Raw genomic sequence first — 27,195 nt, forward strand, 5'->3', positions numbered from 1 at the left:
AAATAAAAATCTCGTTCCTGGAAAATTCATCCATAAATGGGAGGGGGTTAGATGGAATTAATTAGTTGTGGAAAATTTCAAAGAATAAATGTTTTAATAAATGAAAAATAAAATAAAAAATATAGAAAGAAAGCAAGTTGAATGTGACGTGTCAAAAGATGCCGTGAAAAGACCGAAGGGAAAGTCACGAGCGCCCCCGATTGTCCCCTCCAACACGTGTCCTTACATTAGAGGCCGTGTAAACCTTCGATTATCAATAAAGTTATAGATAAATAAATAAATAAATAAATAAAAACTATATTCTACTTTCAAATAACTTTCAATTATGCATAAACAAAAATTAATTACACCAATATACCTTATTTAGTTAATTTTTGTTTTTTGTTTTTTTTTTTTTAAACTTTGAAATTTATTTAATATATATATATATATATATATATATTATTAAGGAATTTTTTAAATAAAATACTTTATAAAATTGACTTAAAAAATATATTATCATATTTTAATGGTAAAAATTAAATCAACAATTTAATAGTAACTGGGGAAATAATCCGGTGCGGGCGGTGTAGATGAAGTTTTCCTATTCGACCTTCAAAAGCCAGAGATTGGATTGGTGGCTTCAGATTGATTAGATCTCAGCCACACAAAAAGGCAACATTTAAGCCTCAAACTTTGGGTCCCACCTCTTCAATCCATTATCTACACACGTGTCAATAATTTCACCAAGCAAAGTTAGATATTGATATAAAAATATCAAACTTAACCTATGTGAATCCGCTAAACCCTAAATTTTAAATCAATCATTTTCTTCAATTTTAAATATTTTTTATTTTAAAAGTCATCGACAATGTTACTAATAATTTCCATACGAATGTCTGAACATAATTTAGTAGATAAAATATTTATTACCTATATAAGTTTGAATGTCTGATCCTTTATCCATACGTTTATTTGATAACCGAAAATAAGGCACCTGTAAATGTCTGAAGCTCCCACAGTACACAAATTTTTTTATCAAATAAGCGGCTATGCTGTGGTATTTATTAAGATAATCATTAAGGGTTGGTTGGATCGGTAACTCAACCGAACCCAACTCTCTATTTTCGGGTCGGCTCGGTTCAAGTTGTTGGATTGTTGAATTTTTTTGTACACCCCTAATAACCATTGAGTGTGCGTTAAAAGAATTATAATTAGTTTCTTATATATCGAGATCGTGACACGAACTAGACTCCTACCGCTTACTTTCTAAGCCTTTTGCGTGAAATGGGCTTGCCCGTTAACTTGGGCCTGCAACTAATCTCCATATGGAAAGCCCATAAATAAAGTAGGTCAGGCCCATTTAACCCAAAATGGGCCTCATTCATAAAGGGTCCCACAGACCAATCCTAGGAATACGTGGATGTGTGATAGACAATGAAAACTCAGGACGACCACGGGAAGGAGTTTGTCTTGTCTGAATGCCTTATCCATTCACCAATTTTTTTTTTTTTTTTTTAAATTATTATTATTATTTTTCCAAAACCACATATTTTCTTTAAATACGAATATTCAACGAGATAAATATTTTATGGCACAAAAAAAAAAAAAAAAAAAAAAAAAATCAAAGAAAATTAATTTTGCTTTAAATTTATTTTTGATAATTATTCTATTTTAGTTTATATAAAATTAAAAGAAAATTTAAAATTATTTAATATTTACTTTTAAAAAAATAAATTTAGGATTTATGAGCCTCTCTTAATTTTTTTTTGAAATATTATTTTTTACTCGAATAAAAATTATTATTATTTCTTTAATTTCAATATAAATTAACTTCACATACTAAATTATTTATTAAAACTATATGAATTAAATTCAGACATTTCAAATGTAATGAATAAAATAAATTATTTTAAAAATGTAAAAAAAAAAAACAAAGGTTTATGAATTATGATAAGAAAAACAAAATGAAAAAAGAAAAAAAAAAAGAAAAAAAAGGAGAGAGAAAATGGAAGAGAGAGAAACGAGGGAGGAGGAATCCGGTGTTGCCAATTTTGGACTTCCCGAGGAAGTACTGGAAGTTTTACCGTCGGATCCATTCGAGCTGCTCGATGTGGCTCGGAGAATCACCTCCATTGCTCTCTCGACGCGTGTTTCTGTTCTCGAATCCGAATCCGCCGCTCTCCATGCTCAGCTTTCCGAGAAGGATGCACTCATTGTCGAGCTGCAATCGCAGATCGAATCCCTCGATGCCTCTTTAATCGAGAAATCCGAAATTCTCGCCCGCGCCGATCCGGAAAAGGCCAGCCGATTCGTTTTGTTTTTTTTATTTTTTGCTTTTGGTTGCTATTTGTAATTTGTTTGATTTGGATTGTGCATTTGTGCTCGTTGCAATTTGCAGGAGGCGTTGTTGCAAGAGAACGCGTCGCTTTCGAACACCGTGAAGAAGCTCACTCGAGATGTCTCGAAGGTATTATCGTAGTTTTACAATCCTTATGTTCGTATATTTTGAAATTTTTGCAACTCCAAGTTTGTATTATCATTCCGAGTTATTTAGGAGTTGCAATGGAATCAGATTATAATGCGAAGTATGGATTGTACACTTCTAAAAGTAATGCTTTGAATCATGATAAATTGACTTCCGAATTTTTGTTGAGTAACTTGAAATAGTTGAAATCACTTCGCAATTTAAAATTCACAAGTTAATTTTTATATGGAAGAAAATGGTGGAACGTTTCGGAGTTAACAAGTAGTACAGGGGCTACCGCCATTAATATCTTTAAAGTTCTTTAGTTTATCTCTGAAATAAGAAGATTGGTTCATGCATTGTTTGCAGTTGGAGGTCTTCAGAAAGACGCTTATGCAGTCCCTACACGAGGAAGAGAACAACGTAAGTTGTCTATCCAATACCAAATTATCAATATTGGTCAAGTGATTCGAGAATGTTTTGTCTAGCCACAAAAGTAAATCAATAAAAACTTTAAATATTATGAAGTTTGATTGATTTTGGCCCTTCTTAAAATGTAAATTTTTGTTTTTATACTTTTCACTTTTGTTCATCTTAGTCTCTTTACTTTAAAAATGTCTATCTTGGTTCGTGTAGTTACATAAACTCACTATGGTAATCAGTAACACAAATTTTGCAGGGTATGGAAATCCTTATGTAGTCATAACTTCGTTTTTTAAAAAATTATTGGGTATAGTATTATGCTGAAAAATTATTTGTCACGACCCAGATCCACCGCTAGCAGATATTGTCCTCTTTGGGCTTTCCCTTTCGGGCTTCCCCTCAAGGCTTTAAAACGCGTTTGCTAGGGGAAGGTTTCCACACCCCTATAAATGGTGATTTGTTCTCCTCCCCAACCAATGTGGGACATCTGGAACCAAAATCAGCATTTTCAAATTTCAAGACCAAAATGGGTGAAAACTGTACATACAAGGACCAAAATGAACCAAATATTTAATGTTAGGGATGAAAATAGCATTTTTTATCCCGAACAAGTGCTGTGATGATGCAGAATTGTTGGCACTTTGTTCTAAATCCATCAACTTCTTGATTCTGATTCCAACCCTGTTTCGGCTACACTATAGACTGGAGGCTCAGAGGCTGCTGTCAAAATAGAGAGTCAGCAAAGTTTTCCCTCTACTCCGCTCGTTGGAGGTAATACAAGTTACTCGAAATCATTTACTGTGTTCGCACAATATCATTGAACTTGTTCGTAGATTGATTTTTCATGGCCTATTGTAGTTGTATAGCACGTAAATGGTTCTTTAGATAACCAATTTGATTACTTTTCTACGGACTTTTCCAATTTCCCTTGATCCACTTGGTTCTGACTTCAACATTTATCTGTTTTAGAAGATAATCTGACATTGCCGCCATCTAAAAACTCATCAATCCAGAGCAACACTTCTGAAACTGTGAATTCTGTAAAAGAAGAGCATGAGGGAGATGGTAAGTAATACACGAACTGATAACTGTAGCAAATTTCTCATATATATAATCACAAATTCTTATGGAACAAGTTTAGTTTTAATCATTTCTAGAATTAGAATATCGATCTTGATATTGATATTGGTATTCTTATGGCTATATCAATGGATATATCGATATCGATGAATATTTCTATAAATAAAAAAAATTATAAAAATTATTTAAACTAAGTTATAGATCATGTTATCAATGTAAATTTTCACATTGAGATTTATAGATGATACATTGTTTTGTTTTATGGATATTTGTTAAAGATATAAAAGATGATTCATGGGTGTTTTAATCTTTGTTTCTAACTGACACAAAATTTAAGACAGATTTGTATCTTTCAGCCCAGATTACGTTGTTTTTCACTTTTCTTTATCCCTCTGTTGCAGTGACCACTTCAAGGCCTCGTATATCAAACAGACTTCTGTTAGCATCACAGACTAGCACACCTCGGCTATCACCTCCCGGTTCTCCTCCCATTACTTCTGCATCTGTGTCTCCTACGAGAAGGTCTAATCCTGTTTCCCCAAAGCGTCATGCGATGTCATTCTCTGTCTCAAGGGGTGTGTTCGATAGGACCTCTATGTATTCACCCGTCCGCAATCACAGCTCAAGCCCTCAAGCAGGAACTCATACTGGTTTGTTCCTAAAACTCTCATCCTTGCAGGGTGGTACTTCAGAATTATATTGCTTGCACATTATAAGATATCTTTAGGAATGGGTGGGTGTATGTGCCAAATGCGAATTTGGAAAAAAAGAACTCTGGTTGGTTGTAGTGCACTTCTAGTTGGGGAATATTTTAGTGTTTTCTTTTCTTTTCTCATCCTTCTTATCTGATGGCTTTTCAGGTCTCTTTTACGCATTTTAAGTGGTTTGGGTAAAAAAAAAAAAAAAAAAAATCATAAAGAGGGGTTGGTTTCAACATAATTCTAAAAAAGGGAATCGTTTTTTAGATAGACAAATTTGATAAATAGTTTCTTACCAAACAAGTTATGCATAAAATTATCACGTTTCATTCAGTAAAACACCTTATTTCTGTTAAGATTCTTGAAACTATATAAAAAGTATTAAATATAACAAAAAAACATGGCTTTCATCTGCTGAAAATAGTGTTGTGTGCTGAAATTTCATTTCAGCTATCCTATAGGATTATATATATTATGCTAATTAATGCATTTATGTTGGGAAGATCTGTGGGTAGGATTAGACCCCTTTGCTCAATGTTTTCTCGTTTCTAGTCTTCCATTAAAAATTGTTTGGTTACTGATTTTCTAATCTGGTCGGGGAGTTCGGTTTATTTCTCTATTGGTTTCTGTCGCTCGTTAACTAAGGGAAGCGGCGTAGATTGTTACTCTCTTGTCTTTGATTGGGGAGTATAATTTTAGACTTGGGAGAAGGGATGTTCGCATTTGGAGTCCCAATCCTTATGAGGTTCTCTTGTAAATCTTTATTTCTTTGGTTTTTTGGACCCTTCTTCCATTAGTGAGTCTGTCTTTGACGCTCTTAGAGGATTAAGATTCCTAAGAAGATTAAGTTCTTTACCTGTCAAGTCTTACATGGTCGAGTGAACACTTTGGATCGGCTCTCAAGGGTTATCCCTTGTTAGTTGGCATGTTTTGTTGTATTCTTTGTTAAAACACATAGGAAATGTGAGAGCTTGCTTGTCAGTCGGAGGGACATTAGGGATATGATCGAGGAGTTCCTCCTCCATCTGCCTTTTCCTGAAAAGGATTATCTCTTATGGCTTGCTGGGGTATGTACGATGGAGAACTACGACGGGTCGACATGCATTTTGTTCTTTGGATTCAATAAGTATTGCATGACCGAATAATTCAAGGAGGGGTGCACTATGGGGAGAGTTCTTTTAAGTAGATGACTCGTTGGGCCATCGCATTGTTTTGAGATCTTTGGAGAGAGAGAAATAATAGAGTGTGTAGAGTCGTGGAGAGGGATCCTAGCGACATTTTATACCGTGTTAGGTTTCATGTTTCTCATGAGCTTCGATTTCAAAGATCTTTTGCAACTGTACTATAGACACTATCTTATGTAGTTGGAGCTCCTTCCCTTGTATTCTTTCATTTTTCTGAAAGAAAGTTGTAATAAGAATTAAAAAAAAAAAAAAAAAAAAAAAAAAAAACAAATGGGATGTGTAATATATACATAATTACAAAATATGAAGCATTGTTTTCTGAGCAGGTGGTGAAAGTATTATTGAAGTTCTGTTTTAGTCTCATTTCTGACCAGATCATATTTCATCATCTATCCGTCTCTAAGCATGGTAGCCAAGTGTCACAATCGCACTTTTGATGCCAGTGGACTTGCGATTGTGCGGCACTCACTTTCCAATAACAAGTGAGCTAAGCTAATTCATTTTTACGTCGCCTATGGCCAAGCGACGTATGCTCAAGCCTCTGGCTTCAGTTTAAGAAGGTTTTAGAAAACGAGGGCAGAGAGAGATTTTCGAAAGAGAGATTTTGAAAGAAGTGTTATATATGCAAGCAAGAGAGTAACAACAACAGCTCACAGTATATAACTATTGGTAGGGAGAAGTTGACAACTAGTCATATCCCCTATAGTACATTTTGTGACAACTAATCATATCCCCTATAGTACATTTTGAGGCATTTCATGTTTAGCAGGCCTAGACATGATTTTTTAGACACGTCATACTTCCTAGAAATACAAGTAAAACACTAGAACATGGAAAGACATAAAGGGTTTGGCTTGTCATGGACATGCGGCCATGGGCAACACGCCTTGGACGAGCATCACTGTGACACCAAGCATCATACCTTCTTTCATTGTGTATCCACCAACACAAATTTTTTGTTGCATTTGAAGAATGTAACTAATTATTGTTTACTGAATGTTTTAATCTCGTTTATGTTTATAAATCATTTTTCAGGACGAACTCGAGTTGATGGGAAAGAATTCTTCCGCCAAGTGAGGTAAGAACTGGTTGTAGCCTAGAAGTTCGAACATCAAACAATATCGAACCTAGTAGATCATTAGGATGGTAGTTGTCTATCATGAAGTTTATTTATTATAACGGATGCACTTTAGTGAAGCTATCTCGAGACGCTACATTTAAACAATATTAAGGCAAGGCATGTTTGGGAATGATTCTTTGTCATGTTGGAATCATTCTCAAACATGTCTTTTGTTATTCAAATTCAATTTAATATTTAATTTTACAGTTTTAAATGTAATTTTCATACATTTTAATTGATTTTAAATCATTTTAAAATCACTTCTAAACATATCGAATATAAGGAATACTGCATTTCGTACGTGCCTGCGAATACTGTATTTGTTCAATATAAATGTTATTAATTTGCCCGTCTTCTGTAGGAGCCGATTGTCGTATGAGCAGTTCAGTTCATTCTTAACCAGTGTCAAAGAGTTGAATGCCCATAAGCAAACGAAAGAGGTATTGTCCTCTTTCTCTCCACACGCACACGCACACGCACACGGGCACGAGCACGGGCACGGGCACGGTTAAACATATATGAAACATCTTTTGATATTTCAGGAGACCCTTCGAAAGGCTGATGAGATATTTGGGCCGGATAACAAGGACCTGTTCACTATATTTGAAGGTTTGATTACACGTAATCTTCACTGAAAATCCCTTGTATATAACATATGTAGCGTTCATAAGCACTGGTACTCGCATCTCTCAACTTCTATTTAAGCTTTGTATCTATAACATATATTCATTTCGACTTCAATGAAATAAATTTACCAACTTCTAGCATTATTCTAGAGACCTTCATGAGAATAATTCAATGATATTTCCCTGAGATGGTTTGTGCAAATGAATGAGTTATTATAGGTATAAAAATCGTGAGGTTGATGACAGTACGTAATGGGTTTACGGACAATATCTGCTAGCGTTGAGTTATGGCTGTTATAAATAGTATTAGAGCTAGACACCGGGCGGTGAATCAACGAAGACGATGGGCCTCCAAGGGGAGTGGATTATAAAATCCCACGTCAGTTGGAGAGGGAGCAAAACATTCTTTATAAGGATGTGGAAACCTCTCTCTAGTAGATGTGTTTTAAAACCGTGAGGCTAACGGCGATACATAACGGACTAAAGCGGACAATATCTGCTTGTGATGAGGTTAGACTATTTACAAACAAGAAATCTTGATTTATTGGAACAGGTTTAGAGTTTATTATTTGCATAAAAAGTAGATTTTATAAGTTTAAATTTACGTGCCTATTATCGACTCGGTTCTTGTCTCGAGTTGTAAAATAGGAGCACAGTTCATTACTCTTTGCCTTATTATGTCTTGGTCTATACTTCAAAAGTAGCTTGATGATTGGGAAAAGTATAACCATTTCTTTTCAGAATTCTGATATTGGAAGCTTATTACTTAGGAAAATGGAAAGTTTATATTTATTAATTTATTAATTAATTAATTATTATTATTATTATTATTAATAATGTTTCCCATATAATTGAGATTTGGCCAGAGAGGCCAGATTGATGGATCCTGTTGTTGAGATCCAATCTTTTAAAGGAAGCAAATTCCTCCCTCTACGTTACCCTTTTTCACATCTTTAAGAAAGGCTTTTAATCCTGTATAATTGATGTTTTTAGAAGTCGAAAAAAACAATAATGGCTATTTTATTTTTTATTTTTTTTATTTTTTTTTTATTTTTTATTTTTGGTAAATGATTTACAAAAACCTTTTAATAATAACTAAAATGATTTTTCATACAAAGTTTGTAGACTATAAAAACAATAATATTTGAAAGTAGAATTACCAATTATTATACCTGTAATTCGAACATAAATTCACTAATTAAAATATTATATTATCGATAAATGAATTAAAAAAAAAAAAAATTCAAAATCAATAAGCTTCCTATACATTAATACACATTTTCTCGTTCATAAATATGAGGGATTTTTTTTTTTTTTTTTTTTTTTTTTTTTTTTTATTATTATAAATTTCAAGCATGAAAATGTTCGTATAAATTAAAGGCGTGTTGCTTGTGGCTGCATGTCGTATGTCCAGATCATGCTTGTCCAGGACATATTGTCTGTGGCTGCATATCGTATGTCCAGATCATGCTTGTCCAAGACATGTTGTCTGTGGCTGCATGTCGTATGTCCAGATCATGCTTGTCTAGGACATATTGTCTGTGGCTGCATGTCGTATGTCCAGATCATGCTTGTCCAAAACATGTTGTCTGTGGCTGCATGTCGTATGTCCAGATCATGCTTGTCCAGGACATATTGTCTGTGGCTGCATGTCGTATGTCCAGATCATGCTTGTCCAGGACATGTTGTCTGGGACCGCATGTCGTATGTCCAGATCATGCTTGTCCAGGACATGTTGTCTGGGACCGCATGCCCGTTTCAAACTTCTTTTACTTGCTTTCATGTTAGATAGACCTTTACAGTTATTATTGTGTGAATACGCTGTGTATGACCGGTCACCAACATCATGCTAAAATAACCTAAAATGTACTCTAGAGAGATGTGACAAGTTGTCAATTCTTCCTACCCGAGTTATATGTTATCAAAACCGTTGTTGTTGTCTACTTGCTTTTAGCTTATAACATTGCTATCTTTAAAAAAAAATTCAACGTATTCTTAGCTCACGTTTTCTAAAGACTTTCTTTTAAACATGACTCGTGGTTCGAGCATACGTCGATATTGTCCACAAAGTGTGAATTTCAACTTGTTCTTTGGTTTAGAACAAGTACGGGATCGCTATTTTGCTGATGTAAGAATGCGACTGTGACAAGTTAAATATAGTAATTATTTTCTTAAAAGATATTAAATAACCAATTTTATTTAAACAAATATATTAGACATAAAATAAAAAATAAAATTTTTATTGGACATAAAATTTAAAATTTAAAATTTTTGAACTTATAATATAAAATAAATTCATGGACAGAATGCTATTAAATATTAATTTTTGTATGAAAAATTAAAGATTATTTTAAAGATTTATTAAAAATATAATAACGAAATTTAAATAATATAGAGTAAATTATAATATTTTAACGCGTCGAAATTTCAAAAGACAAGGACCGATTTTCCCGGGAAAATTACAATTCCTCGACGTGCTTTGCATTCAAAGCCCTTTCTAACATATTTTCGATTCCCAGTGACGCCATTTTATGTATAGTTCTTCCCCTCCTCTGGTAGCCGTTCTTCAACTTGAGGGAATTTGCAAACTCAAATCCGATTTTTGAGCATCAAATTTCGTTGATCAATCCAAAATAGTAACAATGTTGAAGATCGCGATTTGAATTCATGCCGACCACTACTCTTCTCTCCCTCTCCCTGTGACTCTGTTTCTTCCTCTTGGAGGCTCAAAATAGCATTCCGATTTCTTCTCGTTCTTCGACTACCATAAACTTCATGGAAAATGATCAAGAATCTCCAGCTTCTTCTTTCAGGTCTTTTTTCTTCTATTTGTTTTGTTTTTTTTTTTTTTTTCAGATTTCGTAATGTGAAAATATGTGAGATTGTTTGAATCTGTATGCTTGCTGATTGTTACTTGCGGAGTTTTGATTGTGCAATGGCTATTATTAGGTTTCTGTTTGCCGAAGTAGTAAGATACGAAAATGTATGAGATTATTTGATTATGTAGCTGATTGTAATGTGCGGAACTTTTTGATTTCGTGATGGATTGTTAAGTATCTGTTTGCGTTTTTTTCGAAAAAAGATTGGAGGTTATATGATTGTTATCTGCAGATTTCAATAGTAGCGCAATAATTAATTAAGTTTAGAAGTAGGATTCAGTCGACTGATGGTGCTTGAGCTTGACGAATTGTTGTTTTTTGATGTAGTAAGACGCCTGAACGAACGTTGCAGCGATTGAAGATGTTGTTGCAAGTTTCAACCGCAAAGAAATTGGATCAGCAAGACTCTGCGAATATGGTTGAATGCAATCCGACTGTGCTTCAAACCGGAAGGTTGTTTCCCTCTCTACTTTGATTTCAACACATTTATTTGTATATTTTCCTTTGGTTTCTCAATTTATAGCAGTTCCAAGACGGTTTTACAAAGCTATTTTTTTAGGCCTTTGTCGGTTTAGTTTGGACTTGAAAGAAAATCGATGGTCCAAACCAAATTGTTGAAGATGGTTGGGAGGGAGTCATAGGTTTATAAGTAAGAAATACATCTCCATTGATATTAGACCTTTTGTAGAAATCAAAAGAAAGCCACGAGAGCTTATGGTCAAAGTGGACACTATTATACCATTATGGAGATTCGTGATTCCTAACACAAACCATTAACAAAGGGTTGGTCTGGTTTGAACCTAAAGAATTCGGAAAACAAACAAACGAACAGAACGGGCTGGTTTTGGCTTGGTTTTGCACGTCCCTAGTATATGTTTGAATTTTTTTTTTTTCCTTTGTGTTTAATGTTATAGTTGTGGGATGGGGATTGGAAACTTTGACATAAAGGAAAGGTTCAGCCAATAATGAAGGTTAATGATGCCTTAATTATAGAGCTATAGAGCTATGCTCAAGTTGGGTTTATTTTGTCTGGTTGCATCTTCCTGACCTGGTTTATACTTTCTGCAATTCTCTAGTGGCCATTTATTCAAATTTCCCATGTCATCAAGTGTTCTATATTTGGTTATTAGAGATTTTGCCTTGGAGCTTTTATGCTGTTTGTGCTGTCAATTAGTTGTTGACGTGGGAATTTGTTGAACAGCAATGATTCAGGCGATATTGCTTGTCAAGATCAATCAAAAGATCAGACAGATCAAGCTGTGGGGACTCCCAAATTAGGGAACAGAAGACCGCGTGGATTCTCCGACTCTTTTGCTTCTCATGGTATATAAATCTCTAAGCTCCTGCAAGTATTTCATCATTCATCATGTACTAATAATGTTATGATTCTATGTGTTGGTAGAGTTGAGATTATTAGAATTGGAAGATGAAGCCATAGACGAGTCATCTCCTAGAGGGGTGCTCGAGGATTGCTTGAGAAGCTTAGATTCTGAAACAACTACTTCCCGGGACAGCAGTTCCGATTGGGTAGTTAATCCGGACTCCAGAAATCCAAGCCATTGGAAAGGATTCTTTCGCTTACTGAAGAAAGGACCTCAAATGCGATTTCAGACCTTTCCTCCTCTAGCTGTTCCAAAAATCGCCAAAAGAAAGAGCAAAAGAATTAGAGAGGATATGCTTCCGGCAGTATCACCAGTGAGGGACTCTTCTATGCAGTCCGAGTTTTGCTACTTCAAATCTTCTTGGAAGAATTTCACACTTTCAGAGCTTGAAGCTGCTAGCAATAACTTCAACCCAGGTCTATTGCTCGACACTGAATTAGCCTTGTTGATGTGAAACTTTGATAATGCCGTTCCTTTTTTATGGTAATAGAATATCTAATTTGTATGCTGATAAAACACCTTGTTTCTTTTTTCAAAAGAAAACTTGATTGGTGAGGGTGGTTATTCTGAAGTTTACAAGGGGCAGCTGGAAGATGGGCAACTTGTCGCGATCAAGCGGCTTAATAGAGGCACCCAAGAAGAGATGACTGCAGATTTCTTGTCTGAGCTTGGAATTATGGTTCATGTTGATCATCCTAATGTTGCGAGCGTAATTGGGTACGGCGTTGAAGGGGGAATGCACCTTATACTTCATTTATCACCCCTTGGAAGCCTGGCATCCATTCTTTATGGTTTGTTATTTATTGTCAATCTTTTGCATTTCTAACCGTTTAATTTATTGCTAATTCCACCGGTATAATCTAGGGCCAAAGGAGAGACTGGATTGGTCAACCAGGTATAAGATTGCTCTAGGAATTGCTGAAGGCCTCCTGTATCTTCATGAAGGCTGCCAAAGAAGAATAATCCACAGAGACATTAAGGCCTCTAATATATTGCTCAGAGAAGATTTTGAGCCTCAGGTATGCTTTATGCTCTGATACTTATCCAAGTGTTATAGCTGGAGATATGCAGGAAAGTTGAACTCAATGCAAACATATTGTAAAGTTTGCGCATTGAAATTGATAACATCAAATAAAAATCCTTAGGATATCCAACCTAAAAATGCAGTTTCTTTAGGATGGTGGGGAGGGAGTCCCACCTTAACTAATTTAGTAAATGATCATAAACATAGGTAAGAAACATCCCCATTGGTATGAGGCCTTTTGGAGAAACCCAAAGTAAAGCCATGAGAGCTTATGCTCAAAGTGGACAATATTATACTATTGGAGAGAGTCGTGATTTCTAACTTGGTATCAAAGTCATGCCCTTAACTTAGCTATGTCAATAGAATCCTCAAATGTGGAACAAAAAAGTTGTGAGCCTCGAATGTGTAGTCAAAAGTGACTCAAGTTTCAAACAAATGGTGTACTTTGTTCGAGGACTCCAGAGAAGGAGTCGAACCTCGATTAAATGGAGGCTGTTCGAGAGCGCTCTATAGTGTACTTTGTTCGAAGGATGGTTAAGGATTGTTGGGAGGGAGTCCCACATTGGCTAATTTAAGGAATGATCATGGGTTTATAAGTAAGGAATACATCTCCATTGGTATGAGGTCTTTCGGGAAGCTCAAAGCAAAACCATGAGATCTTATGCTCAAAGTGGACAATATCATACTAGTGTGGAGAGAATACCTCTCCATGATATGAGGCCTTCTAGGGAAGTCCAAAGCAAAACTATGAGATCTTATGCTCAAAGTGAACAATGTCGTACTAGTGTAGAGAGTTATGATTCCTAACAGTTTCAACATCTTTCAGATATCCGACTTTGGGCTTGCTAAGTGGCTACCAGATCAATGGACTCACCATACCGTGTCAAAGTTCGAAGGCACATTCGGGTTCGTCGATCGAAACTTCTCGTGAAGAATTTTTAAAATCCTACTACTCCAACCCTGATCCTCCTCTGATGATTATAGGTACCTTCCTCCTGAGTTCTTTATGCATGGCATTGTTGATGAAAAAACCGATGTCTATGCTTATGGAGTACTTTTATTGGAACTCATTACCGGACGGCAAGCATTGAATAGCTCACAGCAAAGCCTTGTGATGTGGGTATGTCCCCAACTGCAATCTCAGTTTTGCTGATCTTGAGAACAATTTTGTGTATAACACTTGTCTGTTAAAAACTATTTGCAGGCTAAACCTCTACTTCCTAAAGATAATCTCAAGGATCTTGTTGATCCATGTCTTCTCGACGTATTTGACACCGAACAAATGAAGCTTATGACATCGGTAGCTTCAATGTGCATAAATCAATCTTCAATTCAACGGCCAGAGATGGGTGAGGTAACCACTTTTATTTGGTCAAAGATTAAAATTATCTCTCGTGAAGTAGAAAAGAGTATAGTTCAATTGATTAAGATATATACCTTTAACTAAGAAGTTTAGAAGTGTGAAAGTCCGTACTAGAGGTTGAACTAAAAGAAAAAAATAGATTGAATCATTGATCCTCTCATACCTCGAGGTTGTCTCTACCCCTTGCTAGAAGATTGCCATTCATTTCTAAACATTCAAATTATGTTGTTTTTTGTTCCGCATTGATAAATTTCTTAGAGAAAATGAAGTCTTGGTAGATAACGATCTTATTTTTAAAAATCTATATTTGATTCCTTGCAACTTTATTACATTTCATAAATTAGATTTGGTATCTTATATTCATCCATATATGCAGATTGTTGAGATCCTGAAAGGGAATGGAGCTGCTTTGGAACTTTTACGACGACAGAAATCTAGATTTCAGAGGACATACTCCGAGGAACTTTTAGATGCAGAAGAGTATAATTCTACCAAGTATTTAAGTGATATGGATCGACATTTAGAGATTGTCTTAGGAGCTTGTGATATTGACGTTTAGGTTTATTATCACCTCACAAATACTTTGTTTTCTTTAAAAAAATTCTCCCACGAAATAATTTTTATACGATATTTATGCATTTATACTCGATCATAATATATGATCTCGATGTTTCAATTATGTTATTTGAAGTTATTTTCTTTTTGTTGGAGATGTTGAATTCATTTGAGAATAACAGTGATAGTCCGAATGTTGTTGTGTTATTATATTTGAATTTTTCTGTTTGCATGGTTAGAGATGGTTGCTAGTTTCTTCATTTCAATTATCAAATTTTCACTATTATATTTTTCAACTAGGCTCGTTTTGACATATGGTTGTATCTCATTTGAATAAATTACCATTATTCTCACGAACCATCAATTATTCAATATATTCTTTTGAGTCATCGAGGAGAAATTTCTCTCATTGGAATGTGACCTCAGTTCGTTCACAATCTACCCTTCGAGGTCCAATATACTTGTTGACACAATGCATGATGTCTGGCTCTAATACCATTTGTAACCGTTCAAGCACACTACTTGTAGATATGGTCTGTTTCCAATGTCCTCGCTTGCACACTGTAAACCCATTCCTAGTAGATATTGTCTGCTTTGACCCGTTACCTACCGCCGCCAATTTCTTTTTAAAACGCATATGTGAGGGAGAAGTTTCTACACCCTTACAAGTAATGCTTCGTTTTCTCGTTATCTATCATTGTCAATCTTACTATTTTTAAGACGTATATGTGATAGGAGAAGTTTCTATACCATTACAATGAATACTTTGTTTTTTTTTTAGTTAAAAGTTACTGAAGAATTTCTCATCAATAAAATATTAGCCTAAACTCGTTTTGATATTATATTCGAAGGAGAAAAATAAAGAAAAGAAATAGACTGGTTTCTTATTCTGACGTGGCAATCTCGCACGTGTGGTTGGCATCAATGTTTTTCTGTCGAGACTCGAGAGGAAGCCGCCCCTTTAAAACTCTGGATTTGCAAACTTCGAATAAATTTTCTCCGATCACTCTCTCTCTCTCTCTCATTTAATCCGATCGAGACTATGTTCAAATTTCGCAATCTGTTATTTCTCTTCTTGATTTTGATCTCATCGGTTGTTCGGGAATCAAGTTGTTCGTATGCTGGTTCGGCTACCTCCACCGTAGATCCTAGTAAAGTGAAGCAGATTTCATGGAAACCGAGGTTCTTAACGCTATCATTTTCAAACGCACGTATCTTCTTTCTGATTTCTTTTCCGTTCTATCGTGTTTGTTTGCTGAGAAAGTTATGGAACTCGAAATTGTTTTAGATTTTAACTTCTTGTCGTCTAGGTTAAGTTCAGTGACGGTTCGCTACTGCAATAGCCTTAATTCAGTTTTGGATTGTAATTTATGCTTCGCAAATTTTTGATTAGGCGTTTTGCTGATGTTGCAGAGCTTTTGTATATGAAGGATTTCTCACGGACCTAGAATGCGACCATCTGGTTTCTATAGTAAGTTAAGCTTTAGTTATATTCATCTTTATAGAAGTCATGTCGATCTCTGTTGTTGAAGGCTCGTTTTTCTTCTCCGATAGGCGAGATCCGAGCTAAAGAGATCTGAAGTTGCTGATAATGATTCAGGAGATAGCAAGCTCAGTACTGTTCGAACGAGCTCAGGAATGTTCATTTCTAAGAGCAAGGTTAGGTTCGATCTCCATACAAATAATCTTCCAGTTTGTTTTTCTCGATGTTTTCTCTAATTTCTCTTTCGATTTTTGTTTTTGATCGGAAAAAACTTCTGCTACTAGTGGTCATTGAATCTATTTATTGAATTAAACTAAATGGAAGAAACTTTGCTGGTAAGAAACTGAAATATATTGCATTCTCAAAGAGGTTAAACAATCACATTACGATTTGAATGTTCCTGATTGCGTGGCTGCACTAATCAACATTGCGTCTGGTGTGTAAGTTTAGGATCTTAGTTTGATTTACGACGTCCACTATGTTAATTGTTCATACAAAATTATAGAGCAAACAATTTTTCAGAAATAGTAACTTAAAACCTTCTCTCCTATCTTGTTAAATCAGGACTAGATTGAAAAGTTCTGAGTGGTTATGTTTTAATAAATCTAATATACAGTGTACTTTGAGCTCATCCCTCCCTCATGTATCTTAGACTTGATGTATAAGTGTGCCAATAACTATTTCCTTTCGATCTATTAAGTATGGTTAAAGTAACTTCTTTATTTACATTTTTATTTGATATTTAGGATTCTATTGTTTCTGGCATAGAGGACAAAATTGCTGCATGGACTTTTCTTCCAAAAGGTATACGATTTGTTCATTGTCAAATCACAAATTTTGCCATTGATTTGTTGCGTCATATGCATTTGAAGTACTACAGTTGATTTTCATAACCATTAGTAACATTCATTCTGTTTCCATTGATTTGGTTATGTCAAGTACTAGTCTTAGGGGGTGTTCATAAGTATATTTTTAGATTTAATCCAATTATTTGGATTGTAAATTTTTTCAACCTAAACTATTGGAATCAATCCTACCATAAATTATTTGGATTGAGTTGGTTCGATTTGTTCGAGTCATTTCCTCGCATTTTTGTTTTTAATAAAAGTAAAATATTAATATGTAACATATTTATTTATTTTCAAATATTGAATTAAGATTTATAACTCAATTTCTATGTATTTTTGAAAAGCGCCAATAAATTAAAATTTTATTTAAGAGTTCTTAATAATAAATACTAATAAAAACAATAATGAAATAAAAAATTCGAATTGGTTGGATTTAATTCAAGCTAAATTTAGAGGAATTCATCAACGGAGGTAACTTATAAATTTTTCTTTATTTGAACTCAGTACAACCTAAATAAGTTGATAATCAGTTGTACTAGTGAAATAGTTGATTGAATTTTTCAGGTCACCCTATTTTTTTTTTTTTTCTTGAAGACCCCTAATTACTGCAAAATGTGGCGTGTATTTCTCATTTTTCAGAAAATGGGGAGGACATTCAGGTATTGAGATATGAGCATGGCCAGAAGTATGAATCACATTATGATTACTTTGTTGACAAGGTGAATATTGCCCGGGGAGGACATCGTTTAGCTACAGTCCTTATGTATCTCTCTAATGTGACCAAAGGCGGTGAAACAGTTTTTCCCTTGGCTGAGGTTAGTTCCAAGTGTTGATTCACAAACTAATTTAACCAAATTATTGGTCAATTGGATTAGACATGAAGCTCAAGGATTACTGAAATTCTTCCTCACAAATAAGCCAATTTATTAAGAATAAGAATAATGCTAAGAATTTTTAGGATTCTTTGGTACCATGTTAAGAATGATCAATTCCACTTATGTTTCTCAACCTGGTCCCCGAACTTCTCATTCTTAACCCAATTTTTAACCAAATCTATAATTGGTATTAAATTTGCAAATGAATTTGGCTCATAAATGACCAAAATTGATTGCGGATCTGTTGAACCTCGTTTATATAATCTTTATGTGAGCAGAAGTCTCCCCGGCGGAGGGCTTCTGAAACAGACGAGGATCTCTCAGAGTGTGCAAGGCAAGGAATTGCAGGTACGAGTTCCCAAACAAACAAACTATAGAGCTTTTGCTGAGATTAATGTGCTTTTATTTGTGACTTTATATTCTCACTTGGAACGAACGGATGTAGTGAAACCAAAGAAAGGCGATGCCCTTCTTTTCTTTAGTCTCGAACCAAATGCAATCCCAGACACCAATAGTCTCCATGGAGGCTGCCCTGTTCTTGAAGGAGAAAAATGGTCAGCAACAAAGTGGATTCACGTTGACTCTTTCAGCAAAAACTTGGGAAACATTGGGGACTGTACGGATCTAAATGAAAGCTGTGAGAGATGGGCTGCCTTAGGGGAATGCACCAAAAACCCTGAGTATATGGTCGGATCTGCAGAGCTTCCAGGCTACTGTAGGCGGAGTTGCAGGATCTGTTGATACACTCCAAATTTGGATACCTTTTGGCGGTAAAATTCTTGATTCTTGCCTTTGGAAGGATGATAATTGACTTATTTTAAAATTATTATTGGCTTATTTTAAGGTATTGTTTCTTCTAAAAATAAATACATAGACGTAATTACTTGATGAAGTTTCGTCACTCATGAATTGATTGTGTAGCTATCTTATGCCCCTTTTCTTTTTTTCTCTGAACTCTGAAGCACGGATGAATGAAGCAGTAGCCGTCGGGTAATTATAACTCTCCTTTTCTTTTTTTCTTAATATGATTGAAAAATATTTTTTTTTTTTTGTTGAAAATTAATTGTTTTATTCGTGTGATCATATATTGATCACCTTAACTCCTCTTAAGAAACCTCCATTACGTTTTTCTTAATCGAACTAGTTTAATTTTAGTCCCTACTTTCTAATGTTCAAAATTTGATCTTTGATGATTGTTTTCGTCGACGTTTTTCACCAACAAAAAGTAACCTTATTGGTCACCTCTATTCTCGTATTGTTTTTTTCTTTTCAATAAAAACTAAATTTGATTGAAAGTACAATTTTTAACCTATATATTATATTAGAAAAGTTGCACATTATTCCCTCAAAAAAAAGCCTAACTTGATAGGTGGTGGTTGTTGGTTCAGCCATTGTTCTTCTCATCTTTCGGCATTATATTTGGCTCATTGTAAATAGTTCTGATGTGATGAATTCAGCAAACTCCAGGAACCCAGCAGGACTTTTCAATCCATCTGAAACCAAAGGACAAAGGAAGAAAAGAGGTAAAAATAGGTTTTGACAAAAAAAAATTATCCATTTAATATGTAGGAGTGAGACCGAGTAGAAACTCGCAGTTTTTGGTAATTTATTAGAAAGAAAGAAAGAAAGAAAGATTCCGTAAGCTACTTAGTAGTGGATAGGTAAAAAGAAAGCACTCCATTACGATTGTTGGGACATATGAATAAAGCAATGTCTAAGATAATGAACAAGATGCTCACTCACTCACTCAACTCAACTAGCGCACCTCTAAAGTGGCCATGGAGATTCTTCCTCCCATCACCCAATAACTCAATCCCCTCTAATGTTAACTGCTTTTCTTCCTTCCTATTCTAAAAGATGGGAGCCTTCTTGGACAAGAAAAATGATATGTAGCATCAAACATTGACTATGATCCATCGTGACAAATTATTTATCTTTTAGATTGAGTTAATTCAATTGGTCAAGGAAGCTTTTTTTTGACGGTATGCCTCTAGGAATCTCTGGTACTTTCAACTTAATGATTATATTCCAAGTTGAGATCAACATCTTACGCACTCATTCCACATGTTAGGAGTAGCTGGTGTTTCGGCAACTCCCTATTCAATGTTGTGCATGGTTCCTTGATAACTTCTAGTTTGATTAGGAAAACCACGAGAGAAAAATAAAGAATATGCTAATGAAAGTTATTCAGTTAAGAAGAAGAAACTTATAATATCATAGCTACTCATAGTCATTTTGGTCGATTGATCTTCCAATGTGCTAGTTTCAACAACTCTCGTTCTTTATATTTCTTTCTAGCTGCTTAGCCTATATTTAGTTCATTGTCTTAGATATTAGAACTATTAGAACTATGACTTTCAACTTAAAATGCCTTAAAAGAAAGAAAGAAAAAAAAAAAAAAAAAAGACTTCTAAGTACTACAGTAGCTAAGGATAGACATATGGCAATGACTTATAACAGTATAAAATGTAAAAACTTGTTTTCAAATTTCTAGAGAAATAATTTTATTTTTTGAATATAGAAAGCATCAATGTCAGACGAGATTCAAACATTTAACTTTTTAGTTAACATTGATGAGTTATTACTGACTACATGACAAATATAAATAATAAACATCCATTTGTTTATTTCACATATGACAAACATAGGGCTGTTTATTGTATGAACAAAAGAAGGTAGTAAAAGAAGGGGGGCATTTTAAGATGGGTCAAATCCAATCCAAAACCACACTGTTGTTTTGTACCTTTTGAAGCCAAATAGAATATTTTCCTTCTTACTATTAACGATGAGAATATGGTTCCAACCCATCATGACGTGAATTCTTTTTCTTTTTCTTTTTCCTTTTTTAAAATAAAAATAAATAAAGAGAGAAAAAGTAATAAGAAAGAAGAGAGGAGGGGAGTAAGGAGTCTCATGAGTCATCTCGTTCTCATTATCCCAAAGATATAATATATATATATATATATATATAATTTGGGGATGGAAAAAAAAAAAAAAAGATGAGGATCTCAAAGAAACAAATGGCAGCCGACCAAAACGCTAAGGCACCATTCTTTTTTCTTCTTTGGTTATAATACCTCACAAAGCAAAAAAGGGGTTTTCAATGGCATCATTTTGGTCCAACTTTCTGTCCCTTCTTTGCTTAATCAAACCCCACTAAAACAAATCAAACAACAGCTGTAGGATTTCAACCCAGATTCCTTCTAGCTTCACAATAACCTCACCTTAAATTATTAATTTCATTCCAAGAAAGCTATATTATTATAATATATGAAAATTAATTCAAGCATAGTCCAACTAGCTAATACATATAAGTTTGAGGTTTCAGTCCCTCCACTCCAAATTAATTAGTTTCTATTTTTACCATTCATCATCTCGATATAAAAATCTCACCTGTAAAATTGAGTTTTTAAGCTCCATAGATAACAATATTATGAGTTTTCAAAAGTGAAATTCTGTAAAAATGAGAATATTAAATGTCTTATGAGAAGAAACAAACAGACCCATAGAGTTGATACTAAATTTGAGAGGTAAAAGGATTAGATTGAAAAAAGAAATGGTTAAAAGTTGAAGGACCAAGGGGACCAAAATAGAATATGGCAAAAGTTGGACCAATAGATGTGGCGCACGACCAACTTTGCCTTACTAAAAGTTCCATTAAGACACTCACTATCCAAATTCATTGAAAGAACTCTGAAATCTTTTCTTATACAGCATCATCAAGCTTAACTTCAGCAATAAACGACAATCAATAGTTTCTCAGGAGAAAAAGAAAGACTTAGCAAAAGGGAATATTATAAATCAGTACAGCGAAAACGATGTATAGCACAGGTAAAGCAAACACTAAAAAGGAGATCAAATGGTAAAGGGTTCCTTTCAGAGTTGAGGTTCATAAATGAATAAATGACACAAAGGCCAAGAGAGAGCAAATTGAACACCTAAAAATAAGGGAAAAGCTTTGAATTGCTGCTATTACTACGATCATTAAGAACCATCTCTCACCAATAATTTTGAAGGTTTTCTGGCACTCCAACCCTTTGTGTCTGGTGCAATTATTGTAAAGGATCTGTGCAATTTAAGGTAGGTGCTTTGTTGGGTTGCAGTTTTAATAACAGAGTTTCTTTTTTTTACTTCTTGCGTGTAGTGCAAGCATGGAGGTGGGATTGATGCAGAGACAATGGGTCGAGTACACTAAGTCGCTATTCTTGGAGGTATGAATGAACAAAAACAAAGATCAAATCAGAGATGGGTTTTGCTTTTGTTGTTTGGTTTTTTGGTGTTTTTTCTATGTTGGGGAGAGTAGGATTTCTTGTTTTGTCGTCTCGTTTTTAGATGAGAAACGATATGATATCAATCAAAAGAAAAGATGATGGCCTAAGGGTCGGGGTAGAGAGAACCACCTCCCGAAGAACAACTATAAGAAAGCGTTCGAGTTGTTAACCATCGTGGAAAGGTTGTAGTTACAAAAGAGTTTCCTATGATGAGTATAACTCAACCAAGAGGAAGTTAGCAGTCCATTTCTTATACATTTCTTGTTTTGTAGTCTCAAAGTGATTCTTGAATTTAGTTTTCTGGTGTTTTGTCTTTGTTGGGGAGGGCTAGGATTTCTTGGACAGTCAGTTTATAGAGCTGCAAAAACTGCAAGATGAGGGCAACCCAGATTTCATTGCTGAAGTGGTGTCTCTTTTCTTCGAGGATTCCGAGAGGCTACTCAATGATCTCACCGCAGCATTGTGAGGCTTCTCGAGGCTTATAATCTATGAGTTTCTTTGTTTTGAATGAGTTTTCCCGGAATTTTTATGGGGTTTTATTTTCTTTCCCTTACCTTTTTTCAGAGCTCAACCTGACGTGGACTTTCAAAAGATTGATGGCCATGTTCATCAGCTTAAAGGAAGCAGTTCTAGGTAGGCATAACACTTCAAGGAAGCCAGGAAGCCTCTTTAGTACCTTCTTTTCCTCATATCCTTGTGCTAAAGAGCTTTTGGGCTTGGGAGCTATTTTGAAAAATAGTCTTGTGGATTTAATTTGTATGAATTTGCCTAAAAAGAGGAAGGCTATTTTTCATAATAGCTCCCAAACAGCCAGTTTTCCCCCCGTAACTTAAAGCATAGGGTGAATAAAGTTTTCATTTGCCACTCGTGATGGGCTCTCTCTCAGATCTATGTTCCAATTCTAAAAGAGAACTAAATAGTAATCTAAAAAAGATGATCAATTTTAGAACCGAAAATCAACTGAATGAAGAATTCTGTAACTTTTGTGATTGACAGCATAGGTGCACAGAGAGTTAAAAATGTCTGTATTACCATGCGCAGCTTCTGTGAGGAACAGAACATTGAAGGGTGAGTTCTTATTTACTAAAGGCTAAGCTGGGTTCATATGATGATGCTTAGGTTCAAGTAGGGTTTTGATTCTTGAATTTTACCTAGGTCCCTAAATTTTTGAAGTTCATTCTTGGAACTAGAGCTTTTACCTACTTCCTAATTTGGTTTTTTAACATTTAAAACCTTAATGTTTTACCATGAAATACTTTCATTATTATCAAACTTTCTTTTTAATCATTATTTTGGCCCTAGAGTTAGTAAAACAAAATCAAAAGTTTTTCTAGATAAGCTCCTGCAACATATGTGCGATAGTGAATAAAATCAGCTTATGAAAACAATGAAAATTGTGGGTGCAGGTGCCTGAGATGTCTACAACAATTAAAGCAAGAGATCTGCCTCGTGAAAAACAAGCTTGAAAATCTATTCAGGGTCAGTACACAAGACTGTTATTATTATTGTTATTATTTTGGGTAAGAAACTGAGCTTGAGAGAAATGAAAAAAATGTACAAGGAGACAAAACAGTAGATAGACTGTTGTTTTAAAAACTAACAGATCCTTCATAATTTCAAAGGATTTATATGTTAAATTGTTAATTGCAGATGGAGCAACAAATTGTGGCTGCTGGTGGGTCGATCCCTACAACAGAATTGATATTCTAAGTTGAATGCGAGAGAATACTTCCTAGAGCCACAGTTGATGGGAGTGTCGTTTTTCCATTTTCTTGGGGTCCTTGTGACATTATTGTTCTTCTGTTTGATGAGATCTCTATGAAAGTTTAATGCGTGAGGAGGTGTTTTCTTTGGATAGGAGCGAGGAAGTATTTTCTAAACCATGCCACTTTCTTTTGTGACGTCAATGTTAAAAGAAGGTTGTATTTAAAGATTCCGATGGAGTTCCACATTGTGAACAACAAGACCTGGCTTTTTATAAATATTTGAGGACTCTCTTTTTCAAGTTGATTTTAAAGGTAAGTAAAAGCTCTACCACGTGTGTCCGAGTGTTCCTTTTCCACATTGATTAGACAATTGGGAGAGGTTTTCTACGGCCGGTTTTACAGGGGTGTCATACCAAATGTGCGGTTACATACATAATTTTCAACTACGTAATCCCAATAGTGAACATTAATACTAGATCAGAGACTAACCTAAGCAAGTCGATGAGCCCTGGTAAAAGAAAAATGATTTATACCTTGAGAGAGCAAGAGGATGCACTTTTCCTGCCCCTCTTTGGAGAAAGATTATGATAATTTATCTGAAAAAAGGATTTTAATCTTGAAGAGTGTAACCTTCCCCTTAAGGATGAAGGTGAAATTCTTGGATGGTTAAGCATTGTAATGGATTCTTGTAAAGAGTTTCCATATGACACCTCGGTGCCAGATATACTTGATGATTTAAGTGGAAGTTTGAGAATTATCAATGAATTTGGATTAAAAATAAACACCAAGTCTATGAACGGATACTTAGCATTTGTGCATCATAATGAGCATTTCAAAGAAATATTTCTAGCACACTTTAAACCACTCCTTTCCTCCTTCCACTTGGCTTCTCCTACTCCTAGTTTAGCACAAAAGTTCTAAAAACTTGAGTAAAACAAAACAAAATGTATCTTCAGTTACATGGAAAAGATTTTATTGAAGGTGATGTTTGAAGTAGCAGATTATAACATCAAGCAAGGCTGCAAAATTCTATATTTCTTCTTAATATTTTTTCTCAAGCAATATTGTTCAACAAGGAAAAACTTCGTTCCAAGTTTTCCACAACATGACAAACAATCTGGTTGAGAGTTCATGATGTATGTTAGCACATTTAAGATTATGAAGTAGGATGGAGAAAATTGAGCTTCCATTACATTATGTTATAATGTTTAATATCAAGTTAGAATTCAGAAATCCATCATAGTCTAGCGGCAGTCCTTTCATGGAGATCCGTGAGATTGAGTCATCTTAGAGGGGAACAATACTATGCAAAGATTCAGATCTGTTCAGCTCAACCAATTCAGACTTCAGACTACTAAAAATGGTCAAAATGTTTCCAATTCCCCTAGAAACCAAGATATTATAGCTTGCTCGCTCATTCAAAATCCAAATTCTGAAATATTAGTCACCCTTTATCATGGTACAGGGTTGATTAACTAAGAAAGATCATAAGATGAGTAAAGTCTCGGGTCAGAGGTTTCTTTCTAACTTGATTAGGGAAAAGAGTCTAGACTCAGTACAATTAATTTCGTGTGTACGTTCCTACAGAACACTACATAGACTGCCATGTTTGTAGACATGATTGCCATATGTATTTGCTCAAACATTCTGCAGAAATTCCTTTCTCATCTCCTGTCACATGGTTACGAGGGCGAGAAGAGATAGGTATATAAGTTGATTCAAAGACCTGGGGAAAGGTAACTACTAATTTCATAATTAGAAGTTACCACAAGTCAGACAACAGGGACAGATTATTTTTGCACATGGACTGTAACTTATTGCCAAGTGAGATTTATGATATTTTCCGCATTTGAGCTTATGAATAAAAAAAATAAGAATAAAAATAAATAAATAAAGAGCAAAGAAACATGATTACCAAGACAGTAGGGCATTATGGCTTTGTTTTCATGGTCAACTACAGATCCACCAAGTCGTAGTTCTATCTAGACAAGTTCAAAGGTATCGATCGTTTTCTACAATTTTCTTATTGAAGCCTTCTCTGTTATACTTCAATCAGTTGATTTTGTTTGAAATTGCTCCTTCAGCACCAGAATGCCAAATTTGCACACAAACCATCACAAAAGACTACTGCTATCTTTAGTTCTTATCATCCTATGTACACATTTCCACCTCTACCTAATATTCAGTCTTAAACTAAAATTTCTCATTCACAATATCAGCCAACTTCGCTCATTATAAACTAACACTATCTAATTTCTTGTCAGAACGAGTCTTCCGTAAGCAGTAGTTCACCATGTGTCAGGTACAAATATCACTATCCACATATCCGAGTGACTAACAGTGCATAATGGAAACATTAAAGGCTGAACGTTGAAGCATTACGATTTCTTTTCCTTTCTTAGCCTTTCTTAGCCTTCTTTAACTAAATCGACTCAGTAGGTGCTAATTAACACGTTATTACATTATTACGTTATTACGAGAAAAAGAAAAAAAAAATCAGATCCGCTTATTGAACTTTACTAATGCATATGAAACCATTCAATTATCCCGAACTAATCGCAATTCAAATAACTGAGATTTTCACAAAACCTGATGAAGCAGCCTCCGAATAGCACCCGATCCGGAATTCTTTCCATCATTTCCTTCACGGACGCCAGAGTCCGACTCGTCGTGGTACCATCCCACCGATTTCTGAGCTTCCAGAACGATCTGAGAGAGACCTAAAATGCATGTCCATAACGAAGAATTCAAACTCCATTCAAAGCTCAGACAAACATAAACATACAAATTTATCATTCAATTAACGCACCTTCTTTGACGGTCTGTTTGTTCTGGCGAATATCATGTACAGTTGCGGAAATCTTCCAGTACAGAGGACGACCGACATAGAAAACGAGGAGGAGGAGGATCACCACCATGACAACGCGAAACGTAATCCTAGCCGTCGACGACGCCATTGTTTCCGGTGGCTATGTCTCGTGGAGAGAAACAGAGAAGCAGAGACTGTGATCAATCAGAGCTCAGAGATTCCCACGATACACTTGAAATGGTTAGATCAGGCAAAAAGAAAATAAGCTCCGTGCTTTCACCTTGCTATTTATATCTGTCCTATTTATCGATTCAATTTTCTCTATTGCCAGCTGTCGATAAAATTTACGTAATATTTTAATTTTATTTTACTACTATTTTATTTGTATTTATATTAAGATTTTTTTTTTTTTTTTAAATTACT

General features: G+C 34.9%; 5 protein-coding genes across 11 annotated transcripts; 4 read left to right on the forward strand and 1 right to left on the reverse strand.

The window, feature by feature from the left end:
• The first annotated feature begins 1,949 nt into the window (after positions 1-1,949).
• On the forward strand, positions 1,950-7,709 carry LOC111807695 (uncharacterized protein At4g15545). Of its 2 annotated transcripts, none has more exons than XM_023693524.2 (9): positions 1,950-2,281; positions 2,381-2,449; positions 2,816-2,869; positions 3,571-3,640; positions 3,839-3,934; positions 4,351-4,599; positions 6,867-6,909; positions 7,313-7,391; positions 7,494-7,709. In XM_023693524.2, the coding sequence occupies exons 1-9, from the start codon at positions 1,988-1,990 to the stop codon at positions 7,584-7,586; spliced, it is 1,047 nt and encodes a 348-aa protein (XP_023549292.2). In that variant the 5' UTR covers positions 1,950-1,987; the 3' UTR covers positions 7,587-7,709. The 2 variants fall into 2 exon arrangements, with proteins under 2 accessions (XP_023549292.2, XP_086985509.1); XM_087129383.1 differs by having other exon boundaries at positions 3,842-3,934.
• A 2,347-nt stretch (positions 7,710-10,056) lies between these two features.
• On the forward strand, positions 10,057-14,976 carry LOC111807523 (receptor-like cytosolic serine/threonine-protein kinase RBK2). Of its 2 annotated transcripts, none has more exons than XM_087128879.1 (10): positions 10,057-10,390; positions 10,784-10,909; positions 11,658-11,779; positions 11,859-12,254; positions 12,378-12,629; positions 12,703-12,857; positions 13,689-13,768; positions 13,847-13,982; positions 14,067-14,211; positions 14,602-14,744. In XM_087128879.1, the coding sequence occupies exons 1-10, from the start codon at positions 10,353-10,355 to the stop codon at positions 14,607-14,609; spliced, it is 1,458 nt and encodes a 485-aa protein (XP_086985005.1). In that variant the 5' UTR covers positions 10,057-10,352; the 3' UTR covers positions 14,610-14,744. The 2 variants fall into 2 exon arrangements, with proteins under 2 accessions (XP_086985005.1, XP_023549038.2); XM_023693270.2 differs by having other exon boundaries at positions 10,061-10,390; positions 14,067-14,216; positions 14,602-14,976.
• Positions 14,977-15,758: 782 nt separating this feature from the next.
• On the forward strand, positions 15,759-20,029 carry LOC111806769 (putative prolyl 4-hydroxylase 4). Of its 3 annotated transcripts, none has more exons than XM_087128880.1 (8): positions 15,759-15,962; positions 16,194-16,251; positions 16,335-16,439; positions 17,010-17,067; positions 17,751-17,926; positions 18,265-18,334; positions 18,432-18,756; positions 18,949-20,029. In XM_087128880.1, the coding sequence occupies exons 1-7, from the start codon at positions 15,823-15,825 to the stop codon at positions 18,725-18,727; spliced, it is 903 nt and encodes a 300-aa protein (XP_086985006.1). In that variant the 5' UTR covers positions 15,759-15,822; the 3' UTR covers positions 18,728-18,756; positions 18,949-20,029. The 3 variants fall into 3 exon arrangements, with proteins under 3 accessions (XP_086985006.1, XP_023547985.1, XP_023547984.1); XM_023692217.2 differs by having other exon boundaries at positions 18,908-18,990; XM_023692216.2 differs by lacking the exon at positions 18,949-20,029 and having other exon boundaries at positions 18,432-18,915.
• Positions 19,242-27,036, reverse strand: LOC111806771 (Low-density receptor-like protein). 2 transcript variants are annotated; one of them, XM_023692220.2, is made up of 3 exons: positions 26,773-27,035; positions 26,553-26,683; positions 19,242-19,479 (listed from the first exon to the last, which is right to left on the reverse strand). In XM_023692220.2, the coding sequence occupies exons 1-3, from the start codon at positions 26,918-26,920 to the stop codon at positions 19,471-19,473; spliced, it is 288 nt and encodes a 95-aa protein (XP_023547988.2). In that variant the 5' UTR covers positions 26,921-27,035; the 3' UTR covers positions 19,242-19,470. The 2 variants fall into 2 exon arrangements, with proteins under 2 accessions (XP_023547988.2, XP_086985007.1); XM_087128881.1 differs by lacking the exon at positions 19,242-19,479 and having other exon boundaries at positions 26,328-26,683; positions 26,773-27,036.
• LOC111806770 (histidine-containing phosphotransfer protein 1) lies at positions 21,747-24,262 on the forward strand. 2 transcript variants are annotated; one of them, XM_023692219.2, is made up of 7 exons: positions 21,747-22,043; positions 22,131-22,197; positions 22,589-22,719; positions 22,822-22,890; positions 23,254-23,325; positions 23,664-23,736; positions 23,908-24,262. In XM_023692219.2, exons 2-7 carry the CDS (start codon positions 22,138-22,140, stop codon positions 23,965-23,967), a joined length of 465 nt encoding a protein of 154 aa, XP_023547987.1. In that variant the 5' UTR covers positions 21,747-22,043; positions 22,131-22,137; the 3' UTR covers positions 23,968-24,262. The 2 variants fall into 2 exon arrangements, with proteins under 2 accessions (XP_023547987.1, XP_023547986.1); XM_023692218.2 differs by having other exon boundaries at positions 21,754-22,002.
• Positions 27,037-27,195: the final 159 nt, after the last annotated feature.

This window comes from Cucurbita pepo, chromosome 12, assembly GCF_057944985.1.
Source record: "Cucurbita pepo subsp. pepo isolate OVF chromosome 12, ASM5794498v1, whole genome shotgun sequence".
Taxonomy (NCBI): Eukaryota; Viridiplantae; Streptophyta; class Magnoliopsida; order Cucurbitales; family Cucurbitaceae; genus Cucurbita; species Cucurbita pepo.